The 11,518-nt window shown below is 42.0% G+C and overlaps 1 protein-coding gene across 2 annotated transcripts in view; it reads left to right on the top strand.

Moving 5' to 3' along the window:
* The first annotated feature begins 3,193 nt into the window (after positions 1–3,193).
* LOC111143530 (claspin) overlaps positions 3,194–11,518 on the top strand; it is a 31,714-nt gene continuing 23,389 nt past the window's right edge. For both annotated transcript variants that reach the window (XM_022497345.1, XM_022497344.1), the window contains exons 1-8: positions 3,194–3,317; positions 6,285–6,393; positions 6,913–7,361; positions 7,967–8,137; positions 9,263–9,340; positions 9,664–9,736; positions 10,631–10,739; positions 10,912–11,486. In XM_022497345.1, the coding sequence (XP_022353053.1) occupies positions 3,294–3,317; positions 6,285–6,393; positions 6,913–7,361; positions 7,967–8,137; positions 9,263–9,340; positions 9,664–9,736; positions 10,631–10,739; positions 10,912–11,486 (1,588 nt within the window). In that variant the 5' untranslated portion in view covers positions 3,194–3,293. The remainder of the gene's footprint in view (positions 3,318–6,284; positions 6,394–6,912; positions 7,362–7,966; positions 8,138–9,262; positions 9,341–9,663; positions 9,737–10,630; positions 10,740–10,911; positions 11,487–11,518) is intronic.

Here is an 11,518-nt window from a genome sequence, read left to right as displayed (position 1 = left end):
CACTCAGGCGCCCTAAGGATTCCTTTTTTTTTTTTTTTTAAAGATTTTATTTATTTATTTGACAGAGAGAGATCACAAGCAGGCAGAGAGAGAGAGAGGAGGAAGCAGGCTCCCTGCTGAGCAGAGAGCCGGATGCGGGGCTCCATCCCAGGACCCTGAGATTATGACCTGAGCCGAAGGCAGCGGCTTAACCCACTGAGCCAGCCAGGCGCCCCAAGGATTCCTTTTTAATATTGATTTTGTGTGACATAAAGATAGATCCTAGAAGTAAAAACAATTCCTAATTTCTATGACCAGATTAGGTGTGCTCAGTACTGAAAATATTTCCTGTAGAGTACCATACGTCCAGGTGATCTGCCAATGAAACCCACTGGAGACTCCATCTGATTTGACTGGATTGGATCCAGTGTTTTCTACTTATAAATAATGAAAACAAGACTCTGAGAAGCTAAATGACTCACCTAAGTTTACAAAGCCCTTTACTGAACAGGTTCAGGCTAATCTCTGCAAAATGAACGCTGCAGAGATTTTTCTCATCATCATCAACTTCCTAAACAGAGCTTGTTGGATGATTAACCTTGAGAGTCAAGAGACAGAAAGGAGTCAGTTGACTCAAGGGTTTCTAAATTGGTGAGTGATGGATTATGGTGCCAACCACCAAGATTGAGAATATAGATTGCTAATTCCAAATACAGACTTGCTTTAGATTAGCACAAGTAAATGTATAGAGTAAAAGGTTTCCCTTTCCTAACTCACCCATTCTGCTCATTTTCCAAATCAGAGTTCTCTTTCTTTGTTTTTCTGGTGACTAAATAGATGTTCTTCAGAGAGGAAAATGATAATTACTTCTGAAAATGCTAATATCAAGAGTATTATCTCATTTATTCATTTCCAAGGAGTTCATGAATAGTATAGTTTCAAGTGATGGAATTAGTTCAACAAATATTGATTTCCCTACCATGAGCCAGGTATGTTTTAAGTCCTTGGTTCTCAAAGCGTGGTCTCCATACCAGCAGCATTAGCATCATCTGGGAACTTGTTGGAAATGAAAATCCTTGGGCCTCAGAGTGCCTGGGTGGCTTAGCCTGGTAAGTGTCTGCCTTGGGCTCGTGTCATGATCCCGGGGTCCTGGGATTCATGATTCCAGGATCCTGGGATCCAGCCCTGTCTTGGCCTCCCTGCTCAGCGGGGAGCCTGCTTCTCCCTCTGCCCCTTCCCCCTCCCTGTGCTCTCTTGCTCTCTCTTAAATAAATAAAATTTTAAAAATCTTAAAGAAAAAAAGAAAATTATTGGGGCTCACATCAGACATACTGTCTCAGAAACTCTGGGAGTGGGGTTCAACAACTTTTTTTACTAGCTCTTCAGGACATTCTAATGGCTGTTCAAGTTGTAGAACTAGTTAGTGAGGATATGGTGTTAAAGGAAACAAAGTGCTTGTCCTCTTGGAGCAGCAATATACAAATAGATAAAAGTAAAATTTCAAGCAGATGTGTTGTTGGGGAAAATAGAACAGGGGATGGAAGGAGAATGGAGAAGGGGCTCAGGAAAGGTCTCTCTGAGGAGTATGAGCTCTGGAGTCAGACTGAGCAGGGTATGAATATTGGCTCCACCAGTTACTAGAATTTAAAGGTTTAGTCTCCTGTTAAAATAGAGATAATATATTACTTACCTTACAAATTTACTCTGAAGGCTAAAAAAGATGTTTGCAAAATTCTTGCAAGTGTTTTTGTCACAGGGTAAGCCCCTGATAAATGTTGGCCCTCCAAATATGAAGGAGGAGTACTATAGCTGTATATTTGGAAATCATCAAGTAGAAATAGTGAAGTGGGTAGAAATGTGGCTATATGGATGGGAGAGAAGAGGGTGGATAATGGGATCTGGGGGAGGGGGCAAAAGTGGGTTGAGAAGTGGTGAGGAGGTAAAGAAAGAAAGACAAGGAAAGAGAATTTTTATCTGAACCCAGCTAAAGCTAGAAACTTGGAAGAGGAGGCCAGTGGATATAGTAACTATCCTGGTTTCCCTGGGAATAAGAATCTCAGGAGGTGAGATTTTCAGTGCTAAAACTGGGAAAGTCCTGGGAAAACTAGAATGAGCTGGTTACCTACCAGTGGATAGGATCATGAGAGTGAAGTAGGGATGGTAACTACAGTGGCCTTTCTTTCTTGGTGCTCTCTGATCTCCTTCTTAACAGTAACATTGTAAAGTATCTTCCATGAGTTTGACTCAACCAGAAGCCTGAGATCAAGGGAGCTTGGGTAACACAGTGGGGAGAAGTCAACCTTGCCTGGACAGAGCAGGATAAGGAATGACAGAGAATGGACCCTCGGGGGAAAAAGATGTGACCAGCATAATGACAAGGGATTAGAATTGTCTGGGCTTAGTCTGACTCCAGAACTTTTATTCTTTTTTCTTGCTTTGCCTAAAGAGTCTAGGAATGGATAGGTAGGTGTTTTCCGCGTCTTCAAGTTAACTTTATTTATTTATTTTTTTAAAGATTTATTTATTTGAGAGAAAGAGAGAGAACACAAGCAAGGGGGAGGGAAAGAGGGAGACGTGGACTCCCCACCAAGCAGGGAGCCCCATGCAGGGCTCCAGAGGACCCTGGGATCATGACCTGAGCCAGGGCAGATGCTTAACCCACTGAGCCACCCAGGCGCCCTCAAATTAACTTTAAATAAAATTGTAAAGTCTATCCAAGGATATTCTTTGGTATCTGAGCAGCCCACAAAACTTTTCTTTGTCGATGTCTGGTAGCGTGAATGCAATGTACAAGAAGGAGCAGGTAGGATCTTGCTGCTCTAGGGATGGAGGAAGGTCTTGGAGAAAATCCCCACAGGTACCTTCGGTTGCCCTGGGATCTTCTCCCAGTTCACTTCCCGCTTGGAAGGCTTACTCCTCAAAAGGCGCTGCGGCAAGGGCCAAAGGTCAAAGGCCACCATTCGCTTGGTACTGCCTTACGAGGCCAGAGGGCCCCTTCCGCCCGCAGACGCGATACCCCCAACCTCCTTTCGGTTCAATTGACTGGAGGAGCCCGGACCCGCCAACCCAACCCAGATTATACGGGCGGGACTGGCCGAAGGCGCTTTGTGATTGGTAGGACAGTGTGGAGGGCGTGGCCTCATGTAGAAAGGCTCCTCGGGATTGGTGCGAATCGCTAGGGCGGGGCCTCCACTCCGGCTGGGCGCGAAAGCTCGAACAGTGTCGCCTGACTGGAGACGGCGGGAGCAGCGGCACCCCGGCTAAGAAACTGGAGACCTGCTCCGTTACAGCAAAGCGCCGGGGAAGCCGGAGTCATGACCGGCGAAGTAGTTTCTGAGGTGAGTTCTTGCACTGACCTCCGTCCGCGGCTCCAGAGGCCTGGCACCGAGGAGCGGTGTCGGGTAGGGGTCGAGCGGGGCGGAGCGGGTCGCGGACGCTGGAAGGACTACAGCTCCCGGCGTGCTCTGTGGAGGCGCCGCGCGCTGTCGGGCCTGGCGGGATACCTCCGCAGCCCAGTGGGCTAGAGACCGTGCTGTCCAGTCCTGCGTTGGGCTTCCCGCCCCTCCGTGCGCTCGGCGGCGTCGCTTGTGGCCCCTTCGGGAGCGGTTCCTCAGCTGGCCCCGCCCGTCCGGCCTCCCCTTTGGCGCGTTTCCTGCCGCCGGGGCTCTTCCTTGTTCAGCTCCCCCAAACAGAAGCCGGCCGAGGCTGTCCTGGGCCGCTGGGTTGCGGGGCGGGATTCCCCGGAAGTGGACGACTGGAGTCTCTGGGAACTCGGAATTGAGTTTGCAAGGGGGCTTTGAGGTCATCGTACGGGACCCCGAGAGAAGCAGCAGTCTCGGGGCTTCCCGGCTGGTGGCTGGTTGATCGCTGGCGGGATTGAGCATGGAAGCATCTGTTTTCAGACCCGTGTTCTTTCCTGGGGCGGGACTAGGGTAAGACACTAGCCTTGGGAGCAGAATTTCAGAGGGCTCCCCAAAACTCAGTAATTGAGATAGTATTTTAATGCAGTATTTTTAAAAATAAAGCAAAACCCTGCAGTCGCACTACTCCACCTCACCTTCCCCCAATCCTGGCCTTGTTTCCAATAAAACTTTATTTATAGAAGTAGTTGGCCGACCTCATGAACCATAGTTTATCAATTTGGTCTTTTTTAAATACTGCACTAAGATACTATCTTGATTACTGAGGTTTTTGAGACTTGACTCTGTCTTCACCCTGTTCCTGGCCCTGACTGTTGCTGGTACTGGTACAGATAGCCTAGAATAAAGTGATTCAGAGCAACACCGTGTACTGAGTTAAATGGTTACCTAAACTCAGTTTCGGCATCCACAAAAAATCTTACTGCTTTGGATTGTTGAGAGAAACATCAGCACATGCATGATGATCCTCAGTGATTTCTCAGTACCCGTTACCTTTGGTTATTATTTAAATAATTGTACCAAACATTTAAATCAATTTAATAATTGTTTGAGAAACCAGTAAGATGGGTAATGCCCTACTACTTTACAGATGTTAATATTTACCCTCCTATTATGTCAATTCAGAGCCCTAAGAACACCAAGGATGTAGGAGATCTGTCCTCTAGGATCAGCCTGGTCACTAACTGGTCAAGTCACCCAACACAGCAGTCCTACTTATATTTTTTACTTGTGACTTTTTTGAAACATTTCTTTTTTTCTCTCTTTATTTTAAGATTTTATTTATTTATTTGACAGAGAGAGAACACAAGTAGGCAGAGAGGTGGGCAGAGAAAGAGGGCGAAGCAGGCTCCCTGTTGAGCAGAGAGCCTGATGTGGGGCTCGATCCCAGGACCCCGAGATCATGACCTGAACTGAAGGCAGAGGCTTAACCCACTGATCCATCCAGGTGCCCCTTACTTGTGACTTTTAAAATGGTTTTATTTGGAAAATTTCAAAGATATACAAACATAGAAAGACTGGTATAAGGAACCTATCATCTAACTTCAACAGTTATCAAATCATGTCAGTCTTATTTCATTTATAGTCCCACCCACTTTCCCTCCTCACTGGATTATTTGGAAGCAAATCCCATCTTAATTTGTAAAAAATCTCTAACTCATACTGTGAAGACAAAGGTGTTTTTGAATCAGAAATATATGAAATCTACATAGTCTTAATTTGTAAAAAATCTCTAACTCCTACTGTGAAGACAAAGGTGTTTTTGATTCAGAAATATATGAAATCTACATAGTCTTAATTGGGAAGCAAATCCCAGACGTCATTTCATTTACAAATATTTCATAATGCATCTCTAAGATAAGAGCTTTCCAAAACAGATAACCACAAATATTATTACCACACCTAAAAAATTTAGAATTGTTTGTTAATACTAAATATCTAGTGTTCATATTTCATTGACTCATATGTATACTTCCAGTTTATTGGAATCAGGATCCAAAGTCTGCATATTACAATTGTTGATGTGTGTGTGTGTGTGTGTGTGTGTGTGTGTGTGTGTGCGTGTGTGCGCGCGCGCGCTCGCGTGCCCGGATGTATCTTGACTCTATATAGGTCCCTCTCCCTTCTCTTTTTTTCTTGCCGTTTACTGTTAAGGAAGCACATAGTTTTTTCTTTTTTTTCTTTTTTTTTTCTATAGAGTTTTTCATATCTGGATTGCATCTCTGTGGTGTTATTTAACATGTCGTTTGAATACACTGAGCAGCAGTTCAGACAGAAAATGTGTAAATGCTTGATTCTTTTTATTTACGCACCATTACTCAAAATAAAACCATTGGTTCTATAGCATTCTTCAAAGGTGAACAATGAATTTTTAGTTTTTGTCCAGTGATTTTTTTTTTTTTTTTAAGATTTTATTTTTAAGTAATCTCTACACCCATCGTGGGGCTTGAACCCACAACCTGGGATCAAGAGTTATATGCTCAGGGGTGCCTGGGTGGCTCAGTGGGTTAAAGCCTCTGCCTTCGGCTCAGGTCATGATCCCAGGGTCCTGGGATCGAGCCCCACATCGGGCTCTCTGCTCAGCGGGGAGACTGCTTCCTCCTCTCTCTCTCTGCCTGACTCTCTGCCTACTTGTGATCTCTGTCTGTCAAATAAATAAATAAATAAATAAATAAATAAATAAATAAAAAAGAATTACATGCTGCACTGAACCAAGCCAGCCAGGTGCCCCTTGTCCAGTAATTCTTAATGTCATCCTTCGTTGAACCATTGTATTGGTGCCTTCCTTACTTCAGCCTTACAATCCTGTGATGATTTATGTATCATTATGTACTTAGAGATTTTTGTCCCCAACTGGCTAATGCAAAGTATGTTCTCATTTTCTAGGTTCACCTAGAAATTAGTGATTCAAAGCTCATTTCACAGGAAGAAGCCAATAGTCCTTTAGACAGTGGACAAGGCAGCTGCGAAACAATTGTACCCTCGAGTGACAGAGGTTTGTAACAGTGATTTTGTTTTAGGAATAGAGTGTGGGCTCCTGGATTGTAAGTGGGTTGGATTAATTTCATTATTCTTTTGGTTTGTTAAATTATTAATGCCTAACCTTATTATCTTATTTATTATAAAAACAAAATAGTAGTACTTGTACCCTTTTGACATTAAGCATTTCTGTAATGTTATTGAATGTATAAAATTTTTAGAAGCTACCACATTGCCTTGTTGAATGCATTCATCCTTTAATAAAAGGATTTTTAACACCTGCCAGAAGAATTAGAACAACTTTACACTTTGTAAATATATATAATTATTTTTCTTAGTAAGAGACATTTTTCCAGGGAAAATGTTTTTCAAAACCTATTTTTAGATTTACTTTGCTACAGTCAGTTCTTAGTGGTAGTTACATAATTTCACAAGGTGGCATAGCACATGGATAATTGGATGTTTTTGAGAGGATGGGACTAGGAGGCGGGCCAAATGACAGTAGACCTCTAAAAAAAAATTGTGTTTCCTCCAGATTCAGATGAAGAGATATTCGTGAGTAAGAAATTGAAAAGCAGGAAGGTGCTACAAGACAGTGATTCTGAGAGAGAGAACACAAATGCCTCTCCAGAGAAAACTCCCTATGACAGTGTTGAGGAGGAAAATAAAGAGAATTTATATGCCGGAAAAAGTGGAAAAGTCAGAAGGGTTTACAAAACTCTGGCAGACAGTGCTGAAAGTGACATCGAGGAGTCTTTGTATCAGGAAAACCTTGAAACCTGGGTGATGCCTTGCTTAGAGCAGAGTCTCCAATCTGAAAACTCTGTGGACTCCCCAGTTGACAGAAAGATTTCCAAAAAACTCAAACATGATAAAGAAGGAACTGAAGGAAAAGCAAAAGTAAAATCAAGGAGAAGACTTGAGAAAGAGGAAAAAAAGATGGAAAAAATCAGGCGGCTAAAAAAGAAGGAAACAAAAAATGAGGTATATTTAAAAAAAAATACATTTGTTCTTTCTAAGACAGATGAATTTAACATCTTAGAAAGAGTTGCTTTCAGTTCTTGAGGTTTCTGCACTCAGAATATAGCTTCAAGTTGATTGTTTTACATTGTGAGTAATGAGAAAAGTAATTTAAAACTTGTTGGTCTCATTCTCCATTTTGGATAAATGGACACTTCCAAATAAATAGATTTCTGATTTTCTTTGTGAGCACATGGATTAAATTGCTGCCTCTGTTCTGATGAAAATTAACTTTCAGAGGAGAGTTTTTTAGGCATCCATAAGTCAAGTCTTATTTGGTAACTAGAGAAACCATCAAGTTTTATAAAGTAGTTGCTTAAAAAGTATTTAATTGACTCTTCAAAAAAATATATATACTGTTTACTAAGTTAGTTTAGGACACTAAAATCACAGCATGAACCTCAAAGGAAAACTGTGGGTAGGAACCAGAGAGAATGTTCTAGAATGCCATATATTTGTCTAGTGATGGAATATGGGCTTTTTATGCCTTGATCCAAATTACCTTATGATGTTGTGAAATATTGGAGTTCGGGTGATTGGATTTTGCTTTTTCTTTATGTATCATCCAGGAAGATGATGTGAAAGAGCCATTTAATGACAGTGGCTGTCTTCTTGTGGATAAAGACCTTTTTGAAACTGGGCTAGAGGAGGAAGAAGAGGAAAATGACTCTGCATTGGAAGACGAAGAGTCGTTAGAATCAATAAGGGCAGCTGTGAAAAACAAAGTAAAAAAATACAAGGCAAGTAAAAGATGATTGCAGAAGAGCTAACCCACTGCTTCTAACCTTTGCTTTATCTTCTGATTTACTGTCGGAACTTTTTTTTTTTAACTGAAGAAAAACATGTGGCAATTGATGTAGGTTTTTTGGCTGTTAATTTTGGAATCAGACAGTACAGGTGATAGACATGCTAACTTGTGTGGAAGCTAGTATTTTTTTTTCTTAAGATTTTATTTATTTATTTGAGAGAGAAAGAGAAACAGTGACCGAGAGAGAGAGAGAGAGAGAGAGAGAGAGAGCATGAGCAAGGAAGGGGTAGTGGGAGAAGCAGGCTCTCTGCTGAACAGAGAGCCTGATGTGGGACTTGATCCTAGGACCCTGAGATCATGACCTGAGCCAAAGTCAGATGCATAACCAATTGAGCCACCCAGGCACCCCAGGAAGCTAGTATTTTGACTCCCCTCATAAGAATGTTAAGGGGAAAATGAGATACTTTATATTGTAGAGATATAAATTTTATAATCCTGTGGCTTCTATGAAATGAACCTCAAGTGTTTCTGGAAAGGTATCAAAGAGAAGCAACAGTCAAATATTATTGTCCTGAGTGTTTGGAAGCACAGTTGTTCTTGCTAAGATTATCTTTAGCTCCCTGGGAGTCAGTGTCCCTCCTTAGGGAAAGATATAATAAAAAAATGTAAGAAACAACAGCCCAACCTCCATTCAAGACAGTAAATTTTTTTCTAGGCTTTATAGGGATGCTGTATGTTTAAAACTTTTATTTGATAATTATTGACTCATTATTAACGTAGCATAATGTGTTGTTGGGATACAAAACCAATCCTTTGAGTAGCCAATATCCTCTTATTTTAGTTTAATTTTTTCAAATAATTTTTTTTAAAGTTTTATCTATTTCCTTTAGAGAGAGAGAGTGAGAGAGAGCGAACTGTATTGGGGGGAGGGCAGAGAGAGAGAATCCCAAGCAGACTACCTGCTCAGTGCAGAGTGCCATGTAGAGCTGGATCCCATGACCCATGAGATCATGACGAGCTGAAATCATGAGTTGGTCACTTTACCGACTAAACCACGCAGGCGCCCCTTCATTTTAATTTTTCTCCATATTTTTCAACTTGTAATATTTTCTTTTAGAAAAAGGAACTGTCTTTGGAGAGTGGAGTCTATCCGTTTGGAGAAGAAACCGAGTTGTCAAAAGGCACCATAAGGAAGGTGAGATAGAGCTCTGTATAATTGTCATGTTGATTTCTTTCCCCAGGAGATTGTGAATTTCTGAGGGATAAATATTTTATCATGTCTGTCATATTTTCCTGGTACCCAAGATACTGCTTTGTATATAGTAGGGACACAAATATGGATTGTGTTGAATTAATTCTGTGATAGGCAAAATAAGCAATTTTGAGTTTATATTGTACTGAACTTACTGCTTACTTTTCTCTCTCCATCCGCTTTTCTTGGAGAGGGAAAACTCTTGAAGCATGAATATCTTTCTGGATAAGAGCATTAATGTAGTCTCACTTTTTGTTTTCTCTAAGGAAAGAAAGGCAGCCAGATTAAGTAAGGAAGCGTTAAAAAAACTGCATAGTGAAACTCAGCGCCTTATTCGAGGTAATGTAAACCAGTGCAGTAACTTTGAGGCAAATCACAATATTTCTTTGTAAGTTCAACTTGGCTGTTAGGGATTTTTTTTTTTTAAGATTTTACTTATGTATTTGAGAGAGAGAGAGTGCACACGTGCATGAGTTAGGGGGAGGGCCAGAGGGAGAAGCGGACTCCCCCCTGGATAGGAAGCCTGATGTGGGGCTCAATCCAGGACCTTGAGATCACAGCCTGAGCCAAAGGTAGACATTTAACCAACTGAGCCACCCAAGTGCCCAAGATTTTTTTTTTTTTTTAAGATTTATTTATTTATTTGACAGAGATCACAAGTAAGCAGAGAGGCAGGCAGAGAAAGAGGAGGAAGCAGGCTCCCCACTGAGCAGAGAGCTGGATGCGGGGCTCGATCCCAGGACCCTGGGATCATGACCTGAGCCGAAGGCAGGGGCTTAACCCACTGAGCCACCCAGGTGCCCCCCAAGATTTTTAAGACTTTATTTTTAGGGGAGCCTGGGTGGCTCAGTCATTGAGTGTCTGCTGTGGGCTCAGGTCATGATTCCAGGGTCCTGGGATCAAGCCCCACTTTGGGCTCTCTGCTCAGTGGGGAGCCTGCTTCTCCCCTGCCTGCTGCTCCCCCTGCTTGTGCATGCTCTCTCCCTCTTTCTCTGTGTCAAATAAATAAACATTTAAAAACAAACAATTTCCTGGATCAGTTTGATTTCACAACTAGGTTTAAAAGCCACTGGTCTTCAGGAAGTTCTTTTGTACTTAGATCACACCTTTATTAAATCCAGATTGTTTTCTGTTTCTCGTGATGACTTTCGCTATACTGTTTAGTTAACTGAATATGAAGTGACATTCCAAATATACAGTATATGTATTTGCTTGTTTTGTTCCATTTTATAGAGTCTGCACTTAATCTTCCATATCATATGCCTGAGAATAAAACCATTCATGATTTCTTCAAACGTAAACCCCGACCCACTTGCCAGGGAAATGCCATGGCACTACTGAAGTAAGAACTCTCTTTCCTTGTGATTATAGTTTTTGTAAATATTCAGTTTTATAACAAACATCCGGTATAAAAAGTTCAGATTACTCACTCCTAAAACCAAGTTAATTGATAGTATTATGAGAGTTTCCCACATAGGATAATTTTCAACTTCAGCTCATTTTCCCTTCTCTAGGTCATCTAAGTATCAGTCAAGCCATCCCAAAGAAACCACAGACACTGCAAATACAAGTGAGAAGAGTAATGACCACCATAGCAAAGATTCTGAGCAGACAACAGGTGTAGGATATGAAATGGAAATTCATGCCCTCTCTGCAGCTTCAAAGGAACCCCCGATCACTACTGGATCAGACGAGTTTTGCAGTAAGGATTTGATGGGAAGTGAAGAGCAAGAAATTCAGGAGAAACAGAAGCAGAGTGACAATAGACCTTCACCTGAGGACAGCTCTGTGGCACGACAGGAATCCAGCTTCCTCGGGAATGAGGACGAGGAGTGTCAAGCCAGAGGGCTTGTGGCACCTGAACCTCATGCTCTGGTGGAAGAGGAAATCCTGAAGAAAACAGGAGAGGCAGATGAGAAGGTGGAGGAGCATGGGCAGCAAACTAAATCAATAATTGTGCCACCTGAAAAAGTGAGGAGGTTCACTCTGGATAGACTTAAGCAACTGGGGGTAGATGTTTCCATTAAACCTCGACTGGGTGCTGATGAAGATTCCTTTGTGATACTTGAAGAACCTGAGACCAACAGAGGTAATCCTTTGAAATGGGGGGAGCCTCTAGAG

The sequence above is a fragment of the Enhydra lutris genome, unplaced genomic scaffold (genome assembly GCF_002288905.1).
Source record: "Enhydra lutris kenyoni isolate GAN:26980312 unplaced genomic scaffold, ASM228890v2 scaffoldscaffold9, whole genome shotgun sequence".
NCBI classification, from domain to species: domain Eukaryota; kingdom Metazoa; phylum Chordata; class Mammalia; order Carnivora; family Mustelidae; genus Enhydra; species Enhydra lutris.
This window is presented reverse-complemented; position numbering and strand designations above follow the sequence as displayed.